Genomic DNA, 24,553 nt, shown 5'->3' with positions numbered 1-24,553 from the left:
AGGACCAGCCTCCGTGTGGCTCCAGTGGCACGCACGAGGTCGCTGGGGACCCAAAAGGACGGCTTTAGTGGGCTGGTGGGGGGGGGCGGGGCATAAGGGACAAAGGAGGAGAGAGACTGGAGACAGGAGGAGAGAACTTTTTCTGGAAAGGGAAGCACAAATGTGAGGCAGCAGTGGGGGCGGTTTCCGGGGGGCCTGGAAGGGTTTTCCTCGTCTTGTTTTGGTTTTATGATAGAAGTACCGGCAGGTGGACCGAGAGAGAGGGCAGAGTTGCTGAGTCAGTGCGGGCGCCAAGGGTGGGAGCCTGCGGACAAGGGGAGGGGGCGTAGGGGGTCAGCGGGTCCTGGGAGGAAAGGCGGCGTCTAAGTGCCAGGTCGGCGGAGACTGCGATGGGTGGCGGGAGCCTCGAGGAATGTCCTTCCGATTCATTCATTCAAAGGCACCTACTAAGTGCCAGACCGTCCCGGGGCCGGGGTGGAGAGTCTCCCGTGTCTCAAGGTGGTGGCCCGGGGGCCAGTCACGGGCTGACGGGGAGGCTGGGCCCAGAGGAGGGGGGACAACAGGGCGAGTGGCGGGTGGACCCGCAGGAGGGCCCGGTGGTGGGGGGTGGGGACCGGGGCGCAGCAGCCGCGAGGACCCTCGGAAGTTGTGAAGGTTCAAGCACATCACTGAAATGCCTGCACGGCGTTTAAGCTCGGGTCACAGCTGGGGACGGGGGCTGGGGAGGTTAATGCAGATGTTCCAGGCCCGGGTTCCAGTCCTGACGCTGCCCCGTCTCGGCTGCATGACCCTCAAGGGACAACCGTGTGAGCCTCGGCTTCCTCATCTGTTAAATGGGGCAATCGGATTATAAAGCCCTAGGGCGGGCGGCCGGGAGGCCCGGGAGCTCCCCATGCCCGTCGGCCGGCGGTCCAGCCGCGGCGCCGGGAGCGGCGGGGACGCGCGGCCCGGGGAGCCGGGACCCAGCAGGGGCGGCGGGCGGCGGGCGGCGGGCGGGCGGGGCGGCGCTGACCACGCCCGTGCCGGAGGGGGCGGCGCGGCCGGCCGCCGTACGCCGGGCAACTGTCCTCCCGCCGCCGGCCCCGCGGGGCCAGCTCGTCCGCCGCCGCCGACCGCGGGAGCCGGAGGTACCGGGGCCGCGCCGCAAGGGGGGGCGGCCGGGCGGGGGCGCCGCGGGGGTGGAGGGGGAGGGTGGGCTACGGGGGGGCGGGGAGGGCCCGGCCGCCGCCCGGGCCACCTGTTCCGGAGGGACGCCAGGGTGCGCGCCGACTGGGCGCGGCGGTCCCCGGCCAACTGCGCCCCGAAGTTGAGCGCGGCGGCGGGACCGGGAGCCTGGCCGGCGAGGGGAGGGCGCGCCGCGCCCGGGAGCCCTCGGAGCAGCGCCGCCCGGGCCCGGGTCCTGCGCCCGCCGAGAGGGGCCGAGGGGGCGGGAGGCCCGGGGCCGAGCCCCGCTGCGCGGCGACGCGGGGCGCGGGGCGCGGCATCCCCTCGGGAGACCTCGCGGCCGGGCGGGGCTCGCCCCTGGCCCCGGAGGGGGTGCGGCTGGGAGAGGGGAGGGAGCGGCCGGCTGGAGGGGAGACCGCCCGGGGCGGGAGGCGTCGGCCCGGGGCCCGGGGAGCGCGCGGTGGGGGGAGGATGCTGAGGCTTCGGAAGCACCCAGGTAGGGGGAGGGCCCTGCAGGTGGAGAGAAGGGCCCGAGCGCTTCTTCCCCGGGGATCCGGACCCGGCGACGAACCGTCTTTCCGGCTTGCTTCGCCCCCTCCCTCTTCTCCAGACGGGAAACACTGAGTGGGATCTGCTCTGTGCTCGGGAGAGGCTCTGGCGGGGAGGTCCAGTCCCCTCCGCTGCTCGCGGAGCCCCCTTGCCTCAGTTTCCTCACCTGACACCGCGGAACAGAAGTTCCCACCTCCTTGACAGACTCAGCCGAGCCCCTGGCACCGAGAGGGTTAAAAGCCATCTTCCCCCGCACCCACCCCTCTCTCTGGAGGACACCGTTTCCGTCTCCCCCAGATCCTCAGGGATTGCTCCAGCTGGCCACTTGGGGGTCCCCAAAAGCAGGGCCCACGTTGGCCAGGACTACACCCTGCATACCTAGGCCTGCCTGCACACCCTGTTCCCACAGGGACTCCCTAGGGGTGTCCCCCAGCCAGGTCCAAATACAAAAGGAAAGAAAGGGAGGAGCTGAAAGGTGGAATCTTCTCGGGGTTCATCTCCCTCCCAAACTTGTTCCTAGTGTCTCGAATGCACGTCCCTGCTTGTCTGCCAGGACAGCTCTATATTGGAGTCCAAACTCCAAAACAGAAATTCTTAAAAATGCGCCTCCTTTCCTTGTGCCAACCGAAGCCCTTTCAGCTGCCTAGAAAGGTCTAGGTGAAAGGTCCAAATTGGAACGAGGGCAGAGTAAGACCAAGTGGCCGCCGGGGACGTTTGCGACCAGACTGGAAGAAAGGGCAGATGAGAAAGGGAAGCTCGAAATGTGGAAACAGCTCTTTCCTCCCCTATCTCTCCCTCCCCGCTGGCTGCAGCCCCTCCCGGCTCTCCCTCCTCTCCCTCTCCCTCCTCTCCCTCCCCGAAGGGCGGGCGGGTGGGTGGGGTATGAGTCTCCTGGCCTCAACCAAGGTCTGCGCCTGCTGTGCTCTCCTGAATGCATTTCTTCCCAACCGTTACCCCCCAGGTGAGCTCACAGCTCCTGCTAAACGCCCCCCCCCACCCCCGTATTTTCATTGTTCCCCTCCTCTTCCAGATTGGAAACTTCTGGAGGGACAGAACCTCGCCCGAAACCCAGTGCCCAGCCCAGCACGTAGTAGGTGCTCACTAAATGTTGCTTGAGTGAATTAACTGTAAGAAATAGGGGAAGATTCCATATTTGCATCACCTGGAGATACCTAATCGTTCACATTCACCATTTCGCCAAACTTTCAAAAATACTTTTTTAACGTAGTTGAATATACCTTGTCTATATGAAAACTTCAAATGCCTCACCTCTCGCAAACACTTTTTAAAATATTTTTCAGCACTTGGATACGTTACATCATGTTAGTTAATAGACTTTATTTGAAATTTAGGTGCTTTTCAATATTTGGCTCTTTGGGATGACGTTACATGGAACTTTCGCATTTATACATTGCCAGATCTTTCCTGGAAAGAGAATTACCTGGTAGTCACTGCATCTGATGTATAGGAAGGTCTAGAAGGGCTCTACCTAGAGCCAGCTGGCTCTGTAGAGGGCCTATACCATTCGTACCTCCTCAGGCTGTGAGTATGCATTTCTCGTTATTTCCTAGAGGTGAAATTACTCTGAGTCAAAGAGTATGAATGTCCGGGATCTTTGTGTGGTTTTTTTCCCCCAGTTTTTTTTTTTTTTTTTTTTGTAAATTTTTTTTTAATGTTTATTTATTTCTGAGAGACAGAGAGAGACAGAGCGGGAGCGGGGGAGGGGCAGAGAGAGAGAGGGAGACACAGAATCGGAAGCAGGCTCCAGGCTCTGAGCTGTCAGCACAGAGCCTGATGCGAGGCTCGAACTCACGGACTGTGAGATCATGACCTGAGCCAAAGTCGGATGCCCAACCGACCGAGCCACCCAGGCGCCCCCTCCACCCCGGTTTTACTGAGATATAAATGACAGGCAGGACTGTGTCTGTTGAAGGTATACAGCACGATCTGGTATGCGTGAATTGCGAAATGGTTATCACCATATGTGTGTTTCTTATTCATTTGTTGGAGCTCATCCGTGAGGTCTTTGCCCCTCGTCTGGTCTCTTGGTGGCAAAGACCTCCTCCCAGGTTATCATTTGGCTTTGGCTTTTGCTGCCACCGGTGTGTGTTTTTGAGGAGCACGTTTTTTATTTTTATTTTACTTTATCTGCTGTGGTGCTTTTCGATGACGGAGACGGCTGCATTTATGAGCTGACGGGAAGGAGCCAGAGGACGGAGCGGCTGAGTCCCGGAGGAGAGGCGGGTCCGTAGGTTGAGGTCCCAGAGATGCAGGAGGTAGGGGTGTCTGGCACTGGTTGAGGGACCTTCTGAGCTGGTGAGGACAAGAGGCGAAAGGGAAGGGCTGGACCGACACCTTAGGGACCGGCTTTGATCTTCATGTAGAGAGAGGCGGAAGAGCTCAGTGGAGAGAAGAGATTCTGGTCCTGAGGTCCCAGCTCCCAATGCTGTTTGCCAGCCTCATCCCCTGGGGTCCTCCCTGCTTCCCTGGGAGGTAGCAGGTGTTATCACCCCCCACTTACAGACTGGGGGGAGGGAAGCTGCCTTGTTCTGGTTCAGTCAGCTGATGAGCGGCGGGGATGGGTTCAACGTTGGCCCTCCAACATTAACTGCGCGCCCTTGAGAACCGCTCTCCTCTTGGTGCCTCCATTTCTGGTAGGTATCAGGAAGCCGTGCCCATCTTAGTCCGAGCGAGTGTCCTTTCCTCTCCTGTCTGCCTGTTTGCTTTCCCTCTGGAAGCTGAGCTGGCCACGGGACTAGAAGAACCCCTCCCCTTCTGCTTAGTGCCTGCACACTGTCCCCTGTGCCCACACCCGCACCCACCAGGAGCTGACTCCAGCAGGACACAGAGCACTTCCTGGAAGTCCCACCAGCGCCAGGTCTGAATGGACAGACGGGGGGGGGGGGGGGCGCTGGGTGAGGAGGCAGGCACGTGAGGGCGAAGCGGGAGAAGTGATCTTCACGTTCACCCAACAGACTCGGTTTGGAAGAGCAGAATCTGTTGTCCCGGGTGTAGAAACAGAGCCCAGAAAGGTCCCCACGGCTGCCCCCCCGCCCCCACCTCTCCGGGGTCCTCTGCAGTCCTCATTTGCACCTTCCATCGGGTCTCCAAGGCAACCTCCTGATTTGGGGGGCGGGCTTCCACGATTGAGCCCTTACCCGGTGCCAGACGCTGTTACCTGACCTTATTTAACCCCCTCGGTCACCCTGTGCCATTCTGCCCATTTTACAGGTGAAGAAACTAAGACTCAGAGTCAAGAGTTACGTGCCTTTTCTTTATTGCGGGGGGTGGGGGACGTTTGAGGCTCCGGGGCCACAGCACTCCCAGGTGAACTTGGCCACGGGCAGACCCCTTTCACCTAGGGGAGGGGGTTCGAACCCCAGCGGTTCCCTCAACTCTTAAAACTGGTGGATACGAAGAGTGCCCGCTGGATACGAAGAGGGCTGGCGGGAGGCTTAAGTGAGTTACCGTGCGAAAGCCACTCTGCCCCGTGGCTGTGCACAGGAAGTCCTCAGGAAGTGGACACTGACCACGTAGTTCCGCGCCTGTCACGGGGGAGCCAGTCACAAACGTCAACTCAAGCGCGCTCACCCCTCCCCATGCTGAGGGGATGACAGCGTGAGCTCTGGAAAGCCTTTCTGGAGGCCAGTTACTGTGCCGCATCTGTAAGTGCAAATTCCATTTCCTTCGGCCCAAGCGGCTCATTTCGAGGAACCAGTCCTCCCGAAGCAATTAAGGATGTGCTCAAAGACGGGAGTGCAAAGACAGTCACCGCGGTGTCGCCCGTAAAAGCAGAAGGATGCAAACCACACTTCCGGCAGCCCAGACGGGAAGCAGGCGGGACGAAGGATGCGACTAACCACGCGAGGTGACGCGCGACCCTGGGAACTGAGGGTACGGGTCTGCGTTTGTGGGCGTGATAGGAGGGCAGAGGGCACGTGTGCTCTCGAGCGGGTTTGTTCCAGAACCGTTCGCGCGGCTCGATGAGTTTCAGGTCGTGGATATCGCCCCGTATGCACCACCGCTATCTGGTTTGAAAATACAGGGGCCCGGCGTGTCTCTGGGTGAAAAATAAAACAAGGTATAGAACAGCGCGGGGGATAGGGTCTCCTTCCGTCGTATGTGGCTCTGTCTGTCCACGGCAGCCCTGTGTGTGGCAGGTGCGCGGAAAGGGACCGAAAAGGCTCCACCGGAACGCTGACGCGGGCACTCGAGGTGCCAAGGTCACGGGGAGGCTGACCGTGGCACGTGCTTTCGCCTCAGGCCTTTAGTGACGTCACACTACCGTCCGTGAGAGAGAGTAAAGCAGGAGGTGTCGCTGCAGGGTGGTGACTGGACACGTCCCCCTCTCTGTGGACACGTGGGGACAGTAGCCGCAGGCACGAAGACACAGCTAACGTCGCCCGTCACCCTCGCCGCCAGGAATGGCATTTGGGACTCTTAGCAAACGGCAGCTCATCTTACCTACTGTGGCTGGAGGCTGCTGGGGCAGGGGAGGGGATGGGGGGGTTGGCATTCTGGGAAGCAGGAGGCACATTTTACAGAAACTCGGAGTTCCCAGAGCCTGGCGGGTTTGAGCCATGGAGTTGATTTTCCTTTCAAGTTTTTACCGTCATTTTCAAGGGCTCCTGGAGCATCAGGATGGTTTTCCTTTATCCCTCGGTCGTCACAAGTTTCTGGTCCACCTGCTGTCGCCAGGCCCTCCCTAAGTTCGTTAGGGTCACCTACAGCCTCGGGAGAGCGGCGTCTGGCTCAGTGCCCCGAAGGCCCCAAGGCCAAATCACCCTGGCCATTCCCAGCGGGACTCCCCCGGGGTCCTGAGGGTCTGCCCGGGATCCAGGCTGTGGGCGAGGCCAGGCCTTGGGGTGAGTGCTGCTCGTTTGGAAGGGAGCCACGAGGGCCTACTGTGTGCGGCGCGGGGGCCCCAGCCCACGGCCCACGGTGGGAGCTGTGCCAAAATCCAGGCAGCTTCCTGGAGGTGGCCTGCCCTGCTCGTCTAGGTCGGGAGAGACTCAGGGAGGAAGGGCTGTCTGAGAATTTGGGGCAGATATAATAACCTGGGTGCAAATCCTCCCTCCCATGCTTACTAGCCCCGCGGCATTGGGTGGGTCACCTTTCCTGTCGGTCTCTCTGTTTTCTCATGTGTAAAATGGGGCCGTGGTGGTAGACACGAGGACACAGTAAAGGGCGAACGGTGCTTGGCAGGATGCCTCACATTGCATCACAGGATGCCACAACAAGGTGGCACATTCTTGGCAAATGGCAGCTCTTCCCACATATTTCGGTTAAGAGGTTCCTGGACAGGGGAGCGCGGGGGGGGAGTTTTAGGGAAAGGAGGGAGCGTATTGCAGAAATCCGGAATTCCCAGAGCCTGTTGGCTTGAGCAATGTGGCAGAGGTCAGCTTGGCTGGTCTGGAGGTTGTGGGCCTGGAGAGGGGCGGGGGGTGCTGGGGAAGTGCCCACAAGGCATGGGTGTTGCGGGGTGGGGTGGGGTGGGGTGTGGAGACCTGCTGGGGTTCAAGGCAGAGGACAGAGTCCTGAGCTGGGCTGTGGTCACAGGGCTGAAGATGGGCAGGAGAGATGTGTCAGAAAGGTGTTGCAAGAGCGGCTGTCCCCCTGTGTCCCAACCCTGTGCCTCCCTCTCCTCTGGATTATCCCCAAGAGCCTCGTAACTGCTTTCTTGTTGCCACACGTCTCCCTTGGTTTAGTCTCAAAAAACATCCAGATCCTAAAGATCTCTTTAAAGCATAAGGTACATTGTAGCCCCTTCCTCCTCAAAATCTCCCAAAGGCAGGTCTCCCAATCAGAGAGACAAATCCTTCCAGTGGCCCTCAAGGCCCCCCATGACCCTGCCTCCTCATTATCTCTCTGACTTCCTGTCCTTCCTCCCACCTTGCTTACTGTGCTATTCCACCAATACCTCGGGCACACATGCCCCAGGGCCTTTGCACTCACTGATTTCCCTCCCTGGACACACTACCCGCCCCCCCACCCAAGGTAGCCCTAAGGCTTGCCCCCTCACTTCCTTCAGGTCTCTGTCGGCTTTTCAGAGAGGCCATCCCTTGCTGGTCTATGTAAGGTAGCACCCCTGCCCCTGGTCCTCCAGTCCAGTGTTCCTGCTGTGTTTCTCAACCCAGCACATGTTATCGCTTACTGTATTTCTTTATCCGTTAATTTTCTCCGCTAGGATTTCAGCTCCATGAAGCCGAAGAGTATCTGCTTTGTTCACTGCTGTCTGTGTTTCCAGACCTCGGAGTGGGGGGTGGCACATAGTAGGTGTCCAAGCATTTGTTGAATGAAGGACCAGGGTGCTCTGTGTGATGCCGAGGGCTGGCTGGGTTTCTTTCCAAGAAGACGTTTTGGTATCAGCTTGAGCAGGAACTCTCTTATCTGTGAATTATCAGCCCCTTGGCCTTATTATCTGCCTGCGCTCTTGGCCTGACACCAAGGGGCAGGTGGCCCTGAAATACTCTGTCTAGAGAGGCCGATGCTGGCCATGAACAGAACTGGTGCTGGAGAAACCAGATTTGGAAGGTCTTTCTAGAAGGGTCCTTAGAGATGGTCTTTTCCAAGCTCTTTATTTTACCGGTGGAGAAATTGAGGCTCAGAAATGGTGGGGGAGGCCGTACCCCAAGATCACAGAGCAAGTGTGTAGAAGATAGAAACCAGGTCCCTTGCTCAGGTAATGTGCAGTTAGCAAAGGCTGTTAAGAATACCGAGTGTGAGCTTTGCTCATTGGCAGTATCGTAGCCAATGAGGTTTATCGGAGGCGCGATTATTGCTAATCGAAAGAATACCGAGTGTGGGCAGTGCTGTGTGTGTGTGCAAACAGCGTGGGGCAGGGTGGGCACTGTCTTTTGCTGCCAATTAGTTTTAATCTTGAATACAGTAAAAGAGGAAAAAGTCAAGCAACATGGAAACTTTCTTCCAAGTAGGGTGAACTCTGGACTCTTAACTCAGGCCAGCGTTTCTTTCTTTCTTTTCTTTTTCTTTTTTTTTTTTTTTAAGTTTATTTATTTACTCTAGGAGAGAGAGAGTATGTGTGAGCGAGAGAGGAGCAAAGAGAGAGGGAGAGAGAATCCCAAAGAGACTCTCCGCCGACAGCACAGAGCCCCATGTGGGGCTCGATCCCACAAACCGTGAGTTCAGGACCTGAGCCGAGATCAAGAGCCAGATGCTTAACTAACTGAGCCCCCAGGCCAGAGTTTCTAAATGCCTTTTCCATGGGCATTGCATTTGCAGGCATGATTTTTTTTTTTTTTTCATGGAGTGGAAGATTTAATATTGTTAAGATAACAATTCTCCCCAAATTGGCCTACGGATTCAGTGCAATCCCCATCAAAATCCCAGCAGTTTTTGGTAGAGATTGATCAGCTGATTCTAAAATTGACACAGAAGTATGAAGGACCTATCGTGGCCAAAACAATTCTTAAAAAAAGGACAGAGGGTGGGAGGGATACCTGATTTCGAGACTTATCATAAAGCTGCAGTTATGAAGTCCGTGTGGTCTTAGCACAAGGGTAGACCTGTCGTTCAATTAGCAGAATTTGGAGTCCAGAATCACACTCCCGCTTAAACAGCAGATCGATTTTTGACCAGAGTGCCAAGGTAATTCAGTGTGGGAGCAGACATTTCCGGACCAGGGCTGGAAAAACTAACTATCCCTACGGAAAACAATGAGCCGCAGTCTTCCCTCATACCACACACAAAAATTAACCGAGAATGTAGCCTAGACCTAAGTGCTAAAGGCACCAGTTTTGCCTAAAGCCGGGCATGATTTTATCCGATGAAGAGTTTTCTGCTACCTGTTCCTCTGTGATCTCTGGGCAGAGCAAGCGACCGACGCAGAAAGCTCACCACGCCCTGCCACCGGGGCACTGCAGGGGGTCCTGGCAAGTGCGTGTGTGGACATGCCAAGACAGCAAAGGTGTAGGAATCCAGATTCGTGGTGGCTTTTGTCCTGCCTGAACTGAGCAGAAAGCTCGGGGACGGTGACTTCACCCTCTGCTCCTGAGAAGCCAACCCCAGGCAGCCCGATCTTCAGTCCAGCCTCCGGTGCAGAGGGGCAGTGACCCTGGCAGGGAGGGATGGCCTCGGGAAGAGAGGAGAGGTCTAAGACTTGGGGGCAGATCTCCCTAGGGGCAAATCGTGTCTCCCAGGCTTTGGGAAGGTGGCCTTTCCTCTCTCGGGACCCGTGAACACTCAGGTACTTTAATATGAAAAGTCAAAGGCGTGTGACCTTAATTTGTACCCACAGATGGTGAGGCAGGACGTGTCAATTACGCTTTCTACCAGCTGTAATCTGCATCCACACGTGGCTTACAGTTTGCAAAGGGCATTTCCCTGGTCAGTGACCGTATCTGATCTTGGCTTTGTGGGCCGTTTAGGGATCATTCACTCACTCGTTCAGAATATATATATTTATCTGTCTACATCTATCTACCTATATATCGAGCCCCCGCTTTGCGCTAGCGTCCGTGCTGGCCACGAAAGACGCAACAATGAGTCACAGCAGACTTGGTCCCTGCCCTCTGGGAGCTGACATTGTTTTTCATGGCATCAATGTGTAATCAGTGCCGTCGAGAAAGACCTTGGGTTGTTTTTCATCGTTTGCGATCGAGAACCAACCTGTGACCTGTACAAATGGCGCTTATCTACGGATAAATTCACAGACTGGGATGGCGTGGCGAAAGGGTTTCGGTGGATGTCATTCAGTTGCCCTCCACCACTGGACTGGTACCATCTGGAATGCCTCCCGGCCGTGTGCGAGATGCCTGTTTGCTCCCAGCCTGGCCAGAAGAACGTGTTGTCGAAGTTTTGGATTTTTGCCAATCTGACAGGTGAGAGATGCTATCTGAGTGTTTCAATTTGCATTTCTTTTACTTACAAAAAGATCCTCCCTCTCGCTGACAGATTAAGGGTCGTGTTTTGCCTGTGCGAAAGCTGCCCTTGGCCTCTTTTTCTTCTCTGTGTTGTTGGTCGTTTTCTCCTTGACTTCTGGGAGCTCTTTAGAGGTTAGGAAAAGTGGACCTTTGGGATCCGAGGGGCACAAAAGTTCTCCCAAGTAGTTCCTTCTACTTTGACTTCCCTGATGGTGTTTTGGAGGAGGACACAGATCAGTTGGCATTTTCAAGGAGTCAAGTTTATTCATCTGTTCTTTTATGGCTTCTGGATGGATTTCCTACATAGTTAAGAAAACTTTCCCAACTCTGAAGTTACAAAGGAATTCACCCATGTTTTGTTCTGCATGTTTATGGGGTTTATTATTTTCCATTTGGAGTTTACCCTGGGGCATGTCACCTGCCCAACACCTTAGAAGACCCATTTAACTTTACTGATTGGAGATACTGCCTTTACTGGATGTGCGAGCACTTCGTTATTGCTGTGATAGGTTTTGTTTCATTGCCCTGTTTGTTCGTATGCTGAGACTGCACTGTTTTTGTTTTCTGGTGTGTGTGTGTGTGTGTGTGTGTGTGTGTGTGTGTGTGTGTGTTTAAGACTGCATTGTTGGGGCGCCTGGGTGGCGCAGTCGGTTAAGCGTCCGACTTCAGCCAGGTCACGATCTCGCGGTCCGGGAGTTCGAGCCCCGCGTCGGGCTCTGGGCTGACGGCTCGGAGCCTGGGGCCTGTTTCCGATTCTGTGTCTGCCTCTCTCTCTGCCCCTCCCCCGTTCATGCTCTGTCTCTCTCTGTCCCAAAAATGAATAAACGTTGAAAAAAAAATTAAAAAAAAAAAAAAAGACTGCATTGTTTTAGGGGTGCCTGGGTGGCTTAGTCTGTTGAGCATCTGACTCTTGGTTTCAGCTCAGGTCATCATCTCATGGTTCGTGAATTCGAGCCCCGCATAGGGCCCTGTGCTGACAGTGTGGAGTCTGCTTGGGATTTTCTCTCTCTCTCTCTCTCTCTCTCTCTCTCTCTCTCTTTCTCTCTGCCCTCTCCTTCTCTCTCTCTCTCTAAATAAATAAATACATAAACTTCATTTTTTTTTTCAAAGACTGCATTGTTTTAATTATTGAAAATTTATAGGAGCACGTGGGCACAGTCACGTCTGACTCTTGATGTGGCTCAGGTCATGATCTCACAGTTCATGAAATCAAGCCCCTCATGGGGCTCTGTGCTGACAGCAGAGTCTGCTTAGGAGTCTCTCTCTCCCTCTCTCTCTGTCCCTCCCCGGTTCGTGCATGCACACTTGTACTCGCTCTCTCTCTCAAAATAAATAAACATGAAAAAAAAAAAGAAACTTCAGAGTGTGTTTTAATATCTAAAGCACTCCAGCCCTTTCTCATTTTTTCCTCCTTCTCAGAGTTTTCCTATGGGTCTTGGCTTGTTTATTTTGGTATATGAACTTCAGACTCAATTTGTAAATTCCAGACTCACACATGTGTCTTTGGTTTTGTTTCCCTTGCTTGTGGAGAGGTATCTAGAAAAGGGTTTCAAGAGCTGAGATCAAAGAAATTACTGCCTGTGCTCTCTTCTAGGAATTTTATGGTTTTGTGTCTCACATCTAGGTCTTTGATACATTTTGAGTTTATTTGTGTGCGTGAAGAAAGCGGCCCAGTTTCATGCTTTTGCATGTGGCTGTCCCGTCTTCCCAACACCATTTCTTGAAGAGACTGTCTTTTCCCCGTTACGTATTCTTGCTTCCTTTGTCGAAGATTAAGTGGACATACGAGCGGGGGGTTATTTCTGGGCTCGCTATTCTGTTGCATTGATCTATGCGTCTGATTTTGTGCCAGTGCCATGCTGTTTTGATGACGACAGCTTTGTAGTGCATCTTGACATCTGGGATTGGGAAACCACCCCCTTTGGTCTTCTTTCTCAAGATTGCTTTGGCTACTCGGGGTCTTTTGTGGTTCCATACAAATTTTGGCATTATTTGTTCTAGTTCTGTGGAAAAATGCTGTTGGTATTCTGATAAGGATTGCATTAAATCTGTAACTTGCTTTGGGTAGTGTGGACATTTCAACAATATTGGTTCTTTTGATCCATGAGCATAGAATACCTTTCCATTTCTTTGTGTCATCTTTGATTTTTGTCATCAGTGTTTTATAGTTCTCAGAGTATCGATCTTTCACGTCCTTGGGTAAGTTTATTACTAGGTATTTTATTCCTTCTGGTACAATTGTAGATGGGATTGGTTTCTTACTTTCAGTTTCTGCTACTTCATTATTTGTGTGTAGAAACGCAACAGAGATTTCTGTGTATTAATTTCTGTATGTCTTATGACTTCACTGAATTCGCTGATTAGTTCTAATAGTTTTTTTGTTTTGTTTTGTTTTTGTTTTTGAAACTTTAGGTTTTCTCTTTATAGTATCGTGTCATGTGCAAATAGTGAGAGTTTTTCTTCTTCCTTACCAATTTGGATGCCTTTTATATCTTTTTCTTGTCTGATTGCTGTGGCTAGGACTTCCAGCACTGTGTTGAATAAAAGTGGTGAGAGTGAACGTTCTTGTCTTGTTACTGACCTTAGAAGAAAAGCTGTTTTTTACCATTGACATGATGTTAGCTGTGGCTTTTTCATATATGGCCTTTATTATGTTGAGATAATGTTCCCTCTAAACCTGTTTTGTTGAGGGTTTCTATCATGAATGGATGTTGTACTTCCTCAGGTGCTTTTTCTGCATCTGTTGAGATGATTGTATGGTTTTCATCCTTTCCCTTGTTAATAGGATGTGTCGTGTTGATTGATTTTTGAATATTGAGCCACCCTGGCCTCCCAGGAATAAATCCCAGTTGATCATGCTGAATGCTTTTTTCCCCTGCCCCTCCCAAGGATTTTTTAAATATATTGTTGGATTCAGCTTGGTAATATTTTGTTGGCAATTTTTGCATCTGTGTTCATCAGAAATATTGGCCTATAGTTTTCTTTTTTTTTTTTTGTAGTATCTTTATCTGATTTTGATATCAGGGTAAGGCTGACCTCATAAAATGAATTTGGAAACTTTCCTCCCTCTTCTATTTTTTTGGAATAGTTTAACTATTTAAAGAATAGGTATGAACTCTTTCTTAAGCCTTTGGTAGACTTCGCCTGTGAAGCCATCCAGTCCTGGACTTTTGTTTGTTGGGTTTTTGTTTGTTATTTATTTATTTATTTTTATTACTGATTCAGTTTCATTGCTGGTAATCAGTCTTTTCAGATTTTCCATTTCTTCCTGATTCAGTTTTGGAAGGTTATATGTTTCTAGGAATGTATCCATTTTTTCCAAGTTGTCCAATTTGTTGGTATGTCATTTTCCATAGTATTTTCGTATAATTCTTTGTGTTTCTGTGGTGTTGCTTGCTATTTCTTCTCTTTCATTTCCAGTTTTGTTTACTTGAGTCCTCTCTCTTTTTTTCTCAATGAATCCAGCTAAAGGTTTGTCAGTTTTGTTTTCAATTTTAGTGAATGCTTCAACTCTTGAGAACAAAGTGTGTTGCCTATTATGAAGATAGAGAGTTTGATACAGTGTAGAACCTCACTGATCATTTATTTACATCTTCTGAATTCTTATTTATATTTATTTCTTGGGTTAAGAGTGGTGACTTAAGGGGTGCCTGGGTAGCTCTGTTGGTTAAGCGTTCGACTTCGGCTCAGGTCATGATCTCACACTTCGTGGGTTCGAGCCCCGTGTCGGGCTCTGTGCTGACAGCTCGGAGCCTACAACCTGCTTCGGATTCTGTATCTCCCTCTCTCTCTGCCTCTCCCCCACTCCTGCTCTGTCTCTGTCTCTGTCTCTGTCTCTCTCTCAAAATTAAATAAACATTTAAAACATTCTAAAAAAAGAGTGGTGAATTAAAATCTCTTATTAGTGTGTTTCAATCTATTTATCGTAGCATTCTGTAATTTCTAATTCCTGAAAATTGCTGCTGGTATGTTGTGAATTATACCTTTTAGCATTATTATTGGCCCTTCTTTGGCTCACTTACTGATGGTTGCTTGAATTCTCAGTCTGATATTAAGATTACGGCCCCAGCTTTCTTTTTGTTTATACTTGTTTTTATATTTTTGCTCTTTCTTTTGCTTTTAACCATTCTAAATCATTTTGATGTATATCTCTTAAATACAGGATAGAGTTGGGTTTTGTTTGGGATCTAAATAAAAAAATCTTTTTTCTTAGTGAAGGTAAGCGAGGCAAGCCTGTTTATATATATTGATGCGACAGGTGTCTGGTATTCTTTCCATCATGTTGTGTATGTGTGTATATGTCTTTGCACACGTGGGAGGGCTATATTCTTTATTCTTTCATTGTGTTTAAAAAAAATCCCTCTGGGGCGCCTGGGTGGCGCAGTCGGTTAAGCGTCCGACTTCAGCCAGGTCACGATCTCGCGGTCCGTGAGTTCGAGCCCCGCGTCGGGCTCTGGGCTGATGGCTCGGAGCCTGGAGCCTGTTTCCGATTCTGTGTCTCCCTCTCTCTCTGCCCCTCCCCCGTTCATGCTCTGTCTCTCTCTGTCCCAAAAATAAATAAAAACGTTGAAAAAAAAAAAAAAATTTAAAAAAAATCCCTCTGATATTCGGGAAAGCTTGTATTTTTGTTCTAGTGGCTACATTTATATTGACACCCTTATATAAAATACTCTTGGTTTCTTTTTTCTTTAGAGAGTCTCTGTTGTTTCTCTTCTATGAACAACAATAAACTTAACGGGTTTCCCTTTCTCTTGTGGCTGCCCCATTTCAGCTGATACTGTACTGAGTGATTAAGGCATATCTTCTGTCAGTTCTAAAGCCTCAGAGGGGCCTTTAAAGTCCTTTAAAGTACCTTTAAAGTCCAGAGATTTGGGGGCACCTGGGTGGCTCAGTTGGTTGAACGTCTGACTTCGGCTCAGGTCACGATCTCACGGTTCGTGGGTTCGAGCCCCGCATCGTGGCTCTGTGGAGACACGCTCAATGTCTGCAGCCTGCTTCCGATTCTGTGTCTCGCTCTCTCTCTCTGCCCCTCCCCTGTTCGTGTTCTGTCTCTGTCTCTCGAAAATAAAATAAAACATTTTTTAAAAAAATTAAAGTCCAGAGATTTTACTATTACACGTCTCGGGATTCACGGTTCCGGGTCACCGCTGTCTAACGCACCGTGTGCCTTTCCATTCATGGGATCAAGTCTCCCCCTATTTCAGGTAAGTTCTCCTGAATTTTAATCGCAAATATTTCTTCTAGCCATTGGCGTCATTTTCTTCCTCAGGAGCCCTGGCCGCACGTTTGTTGGCTCCCCTCTGCTGCCTGTTCCACCTCGTGTCTTCAGTTCTAACATCTCCTTGATGATTTCTGTTGGATTTTCTTGACTTCTTCTCCCTTTCCTGTTTGTATCTCTTTCGATACTTTGTATGGAGCCCGTGCTCCCGTGTGTCCCCGGCCGTTTGGTTTTCATTTCCGAAGTGTTTTTGTTATCGCCTTCTAATTCTTTCCTGAGGTCTGTCAGTCCTCACACATCATCCTCTTCTCTTGCTGTCACTTTGCCTAATTGTTTCTTCTCCAGCTCTTGTACATTCTGCTTTTTGGTCTGCCTTCATGGCTAGAATTACTTTTTAAAGTTGTTGTTGTTCTCATTGTTTTAAATTCATGCTGTAATTTTGTATTCGAATTTTTATTTGTTTTGTGGTGATTTTTTTTTAATTTTTTTTTCAACGTTTATTTATTTTGGGGACAGAGAGAGACAGAGCATGAACGGGGGAGGGGCAGAGAGAGAGGGAGACACAGAATCGGAAACAGGCTCCAGGCTCTGGGCCATCAGCCCAGAGCCCGATGCGGGGCTCGAACTCACAGACCGCAAGATCGTGACCTGGCTGAAGTCGGACGCTTAACCGACTGCGCCACCCAGGCGCCCCTGTGGTGATTTTTTTTTTTTTTAAATGTGTATTTATTTTTCGAGAGAGAGCAAGCTGGGGAGGGGCAGAGAGAGAGAGAGAGGGGGGGGGGGGGAGAGAAATCCCAAGCAGGCTCTGCTCTGTCAGCACCACCCAGATGCCACATGTTTTGTGATTTTTTTTTAAGTTTATTTATTTATTTTTGAGAGAGAGAGAGAGAGAAAGCACGAGCGGGGAAGGGGCAGAGAGAGAGGGAGAGAGGGAATCCCAAGCAGGCTCCACGGTCAGTGCAGAGGCCGACACGGGGCTCGATCTCACCAACCGTGAGTTCGTGAGCTGAGCCAGATCGTCATCAACTGACTGAGCCACCCAGGTGCCCCATGTGGTGATATTTTCACAGTGAATTTTCTTAACTGTAGTGAATTTTCTTAACTATAGTGAATTTCTTTTTAAAGTTTATTTATTTTTGAGAAAGAGAGAGACAGAGTGCTAGTGGGGGAGGGGCAGAGAGAGAGGGAGACACAGAATCCGAAGCAGACTCCAGGCTCTGAGCTGTCAGCCCAGAGCCTGACGCGGGGCTCGAACTCACAAACTGTGAGACCGTGACCTGAGCTGAAGTCGGCCGCTTAACCGACTGAGCCACCGAGGCGCCCCCAACTATAGTGAATGCTTAAACTACAGTGAATAGTTTCTCTACATAGGAGAACATTAGTGTTCCTTCCCCTTTTCATTCTTGTAGCTTCCTTATATGGGCACTGTGTTTATTCCTTTCACCATTGTTTTTTTTTTTTTTTTTTTTTTTTTAATTTTTTTTTTCAACGTTTATTTATTTTCGGGACAGAGAGAGACAGAGCATGAACGGGGGAGGGGCAGAGAGAGAGGGAGACACAGAATCGGAAACAGGCTCCAGGCTCCGAGCCGTCAGCCCAGAGCCCGACGCGGGGCTCGAACTCACGGACCGCGAGATCGTGACCTGGCTGAAGTCGGACGCTTAACCGACTGCGCCACCCAGGCGCCCCTCGTCTTCCTTTTAGAAGTGGCGATCTCTACGATCTTCCACTTCCGGCCCCCCCCCCCCCCCCCCGTTCCTCCCCACCTCACCGCTGTATCTGCTGGTCCAGCTTTGCGAGTTGGAGTTTATGGGTTTTTCATGCCCCGGTTTTGCTAAAGCTGTAGCTTGTGGCTTATTTTCTCTTTCCTGTGTTGCTCTGTATGACATCAGCAGGGGGGGAAAGATCCAGAACCCAGAATCTGCCTTATTCCTATTGGAAAAAGAAGTCTCTACCTCCCTACCTCCCTGGCTTTAGAACATCTTATAGGCTCTGGAGGAGGAACATTTTATAACCTCCATTCTGAAAACAGCCATTTTTACGAGGATCACTTTCTAATAACTGCAACTCCTACTCCTTCAGTAGAAATATTCATTTACTGGGGCACCCGGGTGGCTCAGTTGGTTAAGCTTCTGACTTCGGCTCAGGTCATGATCTGGCAGTCTGTGAGTTCGAGCCCCCCGTCGGGCTCTGTGCCGACAGCTCGGAGCCTGGAGCCCGCTTCGGATTCTGCGTCTCCCTCTCTCTCTGCCCCTCCCCCATGCACGCGCGTGCTCTGTCTCTCTGTGTCTCTCTGTCTCTCTCAAAAATAAATAAGCATTTAAAAAGTTTTTAAAAAGAGAAGAATTTATTTATGCCCTGAAAGATGGGAGGGGGTGTGCAGGGACAGGACAGCGGACCCTTCAAGCAGGGTTTCCAAGCTCTAGGTATTGATTTTTCCCATCAAAGAGGGTCTGAGTTCCTGATCCTGTCCTGTCTCCAGAAGTGTCCCTGCTTTCAATTTGGCAGACTCTTCCCACGTCCCCCCCACCCCGTCTCTGTGTCTGTGGAAAGTGCAGGATGTACCAGTTTCAAACACAGCGGGATCCAGATGTAAAGATGATGTCATCGTGCCTCTCTCTCTCCGTCTCTTGGCTCTGTTGCCTCTGGGCCGGCTTCAGCCTCAGCCAGGCTCTCCCCTCTGGCTCGGGCCTCATCTTAGAGACCCCACTGGAAAGCTCCTGACTCTGCTTGGCCCGCACTGGGTTACATGCCCTGCCCCCGGCTACTCACTGTGGCTGGAGAACGTGACACAGTCATTAGGCAGATCTGAATCTGTGCCGCCCCCAAGAGCTAGAGAGTGGGGTCTGTGGGGCAGAGGTGGTCCCTCAAAGGCAATCAGGATACTCTTATCAGCAGAGGGGGGACGGATGCTGGGCAGGCAGAGCCTGCCACCCCATGTCCACTGGGACTCCCCAGCGCTGTCCTGCCACGCAGAGAGGCCCCCCCAGGCACATTCTCCACGGAGCTGCCGGTTCAGGGACGTTCCAGGCAGTGTGTGACCTGAGAGGGGCTCTGAGTCTCCAGGGCAGAGAGACACAGAAAGGAGGTGTAGTGGGGTGGATCGTGGCCTCAGAGAAGATTGTCACGTCCTAACCCTGCGACGCGTGAACGTGACCTCCTTTGGGAAAAGGGTCTCTGCAGGCGTTCCTAAGTTAAGGATCTTGAGTTAAGGAAATGACCCCGTGTTAGTGAGGTGGGCCATAAGTACAATGACAAGTGTCCTTGCAAGAGACAGAGGGGAAGGCCGCGTGAAGACAGAGGCAGAGATTGGAGGAAGCGGCCACAAGCCCAGGAATGCCTGGAGCCGCCAGAAACTGGGAGGAGCAAGGAACCGTTCTCCCCCGGAGCCCGAGAAGGGGCGTGGTCCCGCTGACACCTTGGATTTAGACCTCCACTCTGCAGAGCTGTGAGAAGATACGCGTCTGCGTTCAGCCTCAGAGCTGGGGTCATCAGTTTCCGCAGCCACAGGAAGCCGATACAGGATGCTGATCAGAGTCTCGCACATCTCCTTGGTTTTGTGGTTTGAGACTTCTGCTGGGCTCTCAGCCTCCTGCAGCAGCTCGAGGAAGGCCCGGGGAGGGGACGTTTCTTGCAGAGGGGTAGGAAGAGCTCCCTAAGGGTGCCAGTTCCACTCTCTGCTGCTGCGAGACCCTGGCCAAGTCCCTCACCGTCTCTGGGCCTCTGTGTCCCCCTTGGGATATCAGACTCTCCCAAGGGCCTAGCTCTGGAACCCCAGGGACAGTGAGCACCTATCCTGGTAGTAAGTCGTTCAGGAAGTGTGGACTGTGTCTGACCATTGCCGCGACCCTGTTCTGTCTGGGTCGTGGTCAGCCAGCAGTGGGCTGAGCTGGGCTGGACCTGGGAGCCGAGGGAAGGGCAGAGGGAGATGCCCCTACTGTGGGCCGTGAATGAATGACAACCTTCAGGTAGTGGGGCCATTCCAAGGCCCTGGGCTGGTCCCTGATGCTGACGCTCCTGACGTGGGGCCCCCAAAACTAATGCAAGGGCCGAACCCACAGGGAGCGGTCAGGCCTTTGGCCCTTTGGCCTGCCGGCTGTGTGCTTCTCGCCCTCACGTCCTGCCTGAGATGGATCATGGGGGGCTGGGAGGGTCCCTGAGGATGGGGAGCCACAGAAGAGCTCAGGGCAGGGAAGTGGCCACAGCTGACCAGCTAACTGGAAATCTCTCCCCGGTGCAGGGCTGAAAGCGTTAGGCAGGGAGGCAGGAGGAGGAGCAGTGTGCCAGGCTCCACTGACAAGGGTCAGGACTTGAGCCACAGCTGCGAGGCCCATCCAGGGGGGCCAGGAGCATGCTTCGGGCCTGAGGTCACACGGGTATTTGGCTGTGGCCAACTTGGCCCCGCGCGTCGTTTCTATTCCTGGGTCTTGGGCTCGAGCACCAAATACGGTGTTGCTCGGGGCCGGTACTCTCCCCTGCGGTCGGCGCGGGCTCAGGTGGCAAATCCCGTCTCCCCAACAGGCCCAGACCCCACCCCACCCCACAGAAGGCCCAGATCACCCCAACGCCTCGGGACCCCCGAGCAGCCAGGACCTTGCTCGATCCAACTGTCTGTCCCCTGCTCGGTGTGGTTCACACTGGGTTAAAAATACTCAAGACCAAAATAGCCTCTCCTCGCAGGCGAAAACCAGGGCGGGGGAACGCAAGGTTCTTGATGTATATTGGCCCTGCCACTCCTGACCCAGCCGCCGACCCCCAGGTCCCTCACACAGGCGCTCAACTGCTTTATTCGGTCACGTGCTGATTTGCTGGCTCACTGACTTATTCACTCATTCATTCACTCATTCGTTCATTCACTCGCTGATCATTCACTGATCTGCTCCTTCACTCACTCGCTCCCACCTTCGTTCACCCACCCGCTGCGTCACTCACTCCCTTGGTATTCGTTAACTACCTTCCAAGAGTCATCTCTTCTGGATGCTGAACAAAAGGCAAAAAATACCTGTCCTCGTGGGGTTATGCTCCAAATAAGTAACCCAAACAAACGAGTACCAAATGTCCAGCATGCTCGATTAGGTGCCGCGAGCTCCACAGGGGACTATGGAAGGGCTGGGGAGGCATGATTTTTGAGGACGAGAGGGAGGTGAGGGAACGAGCCAGGTAAACACTATGGGAAGAACATTCCAAGCCGAGGGAACAGCAAGTGTGCAGGCCCTGAGATGGCAGCACGGGGGTGGGCGGTGGGGTTAAGGCGTGAGGAGGCCAGGCGTGGCTGGGGTAGGGCAAGTGGGGTGTGAGGTCAGGGATGGGGGCACCTGGGCGACCGGGGCCTCCCACATCACTGAGGGTCTGAACAGAGGAATGGCGTGACCTGGCTTGTGTTTTTGAAGTGTCCCTCTGGCGGCCAGGGGAGTGAGTCAGTGAGTGAGCGGGTCCACGAGAGGATGAGTCAGGTTGTGTGTCCCTACTATGCGCCAAGGACCGAGCTGGGCTCCGGGGAGGAGGGCAGGTGTGCAGGCGCCCTTGGCGGTATGGAGGCCCATCTGGCTAAGGCCCCTCCATCAGTGTGACCTCTCCAGAAGCCACCTTCCCTTTGCTCCATTTCAACTGTGACTAGTGCATTTCCAGATGGTCCCCCCACACGCTGAGAGCTCCCCCAGGGCAGAGCCGCGCCCAGCTCTCCCTTTCTCCCAAGTACACTCCCTGTGGGGCCGAGACAGTCAACAAATCAATGAACATCCCCCCCTGTGCGGCTGGGGGCTGACTCCGTGAGCCCGCCACCCCCCTCACTCTGTGTCTCGCTGTGTCTTACAGATGGATTTGTGGACGCGGAGAGCCTGTGGAAGGGCCGTGTTCCTGTTGGCAGAGACGGTTGGCTGCTGAGCCGGGGCGTGTCTCCAGGAGGGCTGCCCGGCTGCCCAGATCCCCACCTCGCCGCCATGGGCCGCCCAGGCTGGTCAGTTACCAGCCAGTGACGTCATCGCGGTTCCCGGCCCTCCACCAGGAGGGCCGGCCAGTTGCTCAGTCTCGCTCTCAGGCCAGGAGATCCGTCCGTCCTGGGGAAGGGGTGACTCCAGCTCCCCTTAGCCTGCGGGCCGCACCCAGTCCCCCCGCCCCTCTGTGTCCAAGTTTCCTGGCCGCCGAAGGAGAAATGATACAACTACCCCTGGGGTTACTGAGAGCCAGAGGGGGTGTGCGTGGGGCACCAAGAATTTAGAAGGCACTGAGTACACGGTGGCCAGGATCCTGCGAAAAGCGAGAACAGCCCCGGCGAATGTGCACCGAGTCCTCAAAGTGCCAGGCGCGCTCCCAGGTCCCCTCTGCCGGTTCTCTCCCGGGCCGGATTGTGCAGTGGTGAGAGAGTGCACTCTGGAGCCAGATGGCCTGGCTTCCAAGCCCTGCCCTGCCACTTGCCTACCGTGGGACTGTATGTGAGCTTACCAGACTTCTCAGTGCCTCGGTTTCTTCACCTGTAAGATGGGGGCGATGATCGCCTCTGCAAAGGGCGGTTGTGAGGGTTTAAGAAGTTGACTATGTGTGAAATGCTGAGCACGTCACCTGGCACGTGTGTGGTGACGGCCAGCCCTTGAGTGGGTTCCAGTGTTCCCGTCCTGAAGGTGGCAAATCTGAGCTGAGTGCGTTGCCCCAGGTCTTAGCTGGTTCAGGTACACGTCAGGTCCCGTGCCTCCCAGATGCTCCTATAGTCCTACCCTTGGGGACAGAGCCCAAGCCTGTTTTGTTCCCCCAGCCACCTGCCGGACCCCCAGGATGTTCTTAGCTGCTGGCCAAGTGGACATCACCAGGAGAGGGTGAGGGTCCAAGGGCAATAGTCCTGGGCAAGGTTACGGGCTACGGCACAACCTCCCCGCCCCTGTCCCTCCAGACCTGCGTCTGTAAGTTGCACGGCCCAGGGCGGGGGCTGGGGAAGCCAGGTGCCCAGGAGACCCCACTGCGTCTGAGGCAAGGGCTTTAGGACCCAGCACGCATCCCCGTGTGTCTGGAGCCCACCCGTCCTGCAAGCTTGCCAGCCAGCCCCTTAGCAGCCAGCGCCCAGGCCGCCGGAGCCCCAGGCTTCTCTGCAGAAAGTCCCCAAGGCTGCTTGGCCGTCTGCCTCCTCGGCGCAGTTCCAGCCGGTCTGTGGAGCTGAATGGGGCTGAGGGGTAAAGCGCTAGGCTTCGAGTCACAGGCTGCCAGCGGCCCGAGGGGGACCGGCCTCACCCGGCAAAGGGGCCTGTGTGCCGCGTGCAGGAGCATCACCTCTGACAACCCTCGTGGCTGCCGGAACCCCCGGCCTGGGCCCGCGATGGCCACGTGTCGTAGATAGCACTGGCTGCGTCCTTGGGAAGCTCACAGGTGTGTCACAGAGAGCGAAAGGGACTCTGCCCAGACCTCGGCCCCGTGGCCTGCTTTTCCAGCTTTCCCAGGTGAGGAAGGAGATGGGACTCTGCGACCAGCGGGCCCCAGGGCTTCGGAAGCCAGCACCGGCCGTGGCCGGTGTCTGTGGGAAGCGTTTTCTCGGGCTTAGGGAGGTGGCAGCCTGCCCTGATGTGCTGCTCGTCTCTTGCAGACCAGCCAGTTCCCGCTGGAGGCTCCTGGGGTCATCCGGGGAGAACATGTCCAGGCCCCCTGACTGCCTGCTGCGGCTGCTCCGGGGAGCCCCGAGGCAGCGGGTCTGCACCCTGTTTATCATCAGCTTCAAGTTCACGTTTTTCGTCTCCGTCATGATCTACTGGCACATCGCGGGAGAGCCCGGCGGCCAGAGGGAGTTCTCTAACCTGCCTGCCGACGTCCCCTGCCCCCGGCTGGTGCCCCCTACGCCGATCTCCAGCACCCCGCCTCCGGGCAACATCTTCTTCCTGGAGACCTCAGACCGGACCAACCCCAACTTCCTTTTCATGTGCTCCGTGGAGTCGGCGGCCAGGGCTCACCCCGAGTCCCGGGTGGTGGTCCTGATGAAGGGGCTGCCCGGCGGGAACGCCTCCCTGCCCCGGCACCTGGGGCTCTCGCTTCTGGGCTGCTTCCCCAACGTCCACGTGCTCCCGCTGGACCTGGAAGAGCTGTTCCGGGACACGCCGCTGGCGGCCTGGTACGCGGCCAGGCGACGCCGGTGGGAGCCTTACCTGCTGCCCGTGCTCTCCGACGCCTCCAGGATCGCGCTCATGTGGAAGTTCGGGGGCATCTACCTGGACACGGACTTCATCGTCCTCAAGAGCCTGCGGAATCTGACCAACACGCTGGGCACTCAGTCCCGCTACGTCCTCAACGGGGCCTTCCTGGCCTTCGAGCGCCACCACGAGTTCATGGCGCTGTGCATGCGAGACTTCGTGGCCCACTACAACGGCTGGATCTGGGGCCACCAGGGCCCGCAGCTGCTCACGCGGGTCTTCAAGAAGTGGTGCTCCGTCCGCAGCCTGGGTGACAGCCACGCCTGCCGCGGGGTCACCGCCCTGCCCTGTGAGGCCTTCTACCCCATCCCCTGGCAGAACTGGAAGAAGTACTTCGAGGACATCAGCCCCCAGGAGCTGCGCCGGCTGCTCAACGCCACCTACGCCGTCCACGTGTGGAACAGGAAGAGCCAGGGCACCCGCTTCAAGGCCACGTCCAGGGCACTGCTGGCCCAGCTCCATGCCCGCTACTGCCCCACGACACACGAGGCCATGAAGATGTACTTGTGAGGGCCCTGCCGGGCCCCGCCCACCCCGCGCCCCACCCGGGCGTCCTGATGAGAGGGGCTCCC

At 54.1% G+C, this 24,553-nt stretch overlaps 1 protein-coding gene and 1 pseudogene across 8 annotated transcripts; both read left to right on the top strand.

Moving 5' to 3' along the window:
* Positions 1-1,077: 1,077 nt before the first annotated feature.
* On the top strand, positions 1,078-24,496 carry A4GALT (alpha 1,4-galactosyltransferase (P blood group)). Of its 8 annotated transcripts, none has more exons than XM_030320838.1 (3): positions 1,096-1,127; positions 10,386-10,553; positions 21,631-24,496. In XM_030320838.1, the coding sequence occupies exon 3, from the start codon at positions 23,253-23,255 to the stop codon at positions 24,489-24,491; it is 1,239 nt and encodes a 412-aa protein (XP_030176698.1). In that variant the 5' UTR covers positions 1,096-1,127; positions 10,386-10,553; positions 21,631-23,252; the 3' UTR covers positions 24,492-24,496. The 8 variants fall into 8 exon arrangements, with proteins under 8 accessions (XP_030176699.1, XP_030176698.1, XP_032449945.1 ...); XM_032594054.1 differs by lacking the exons at positions 1,096-1,127; positions 10,386-10,553 and adding exons at positions 3,563-3,957; positions 4,372-5,607; XM_032594053.1 differs by lacking the exons at positions 1,096-1,127; positions 10,386-10,553 and adding exons at positions 3,563-3,989; positions 4,372-5,607.
* LOC115519515 lies at positions 8,438-8,609 on the top strand (annotated as a pseudogene).
* Positions 24,497-24,553: the final 57 nt, after the last annotated feature.

This window comes from Lynx canadensis, chromosome B4 (assembly GCF_007474595.2).
Source record: "Lynx canadensis isolate LIC74 chromosome B4, mLynCan4.pri.v2, whole genome shotgun sequence".
In the NCBI taxonomy this organism is placed as follows: Eukaryota; Metazoa; Chordata; class Mammalia; order Carnivora; family Felidae; genus Lynx; species Lynx canadensis.
The sequence above is the reverse complement of the archived record's forward strand: the minus strand, read 5'-3'. Positions and strand labels throughout refer to the sequence as shown.

Excerpts from the sequence above, each read along its gene's own strand:
- A4GALT (XM_030320839.1), top strand. The coding sequence starts at position 23,253 with ATGGGACTCTGCGACCAGCGGGCCCCAGGGCTTCGGAAGCCAGCACCG.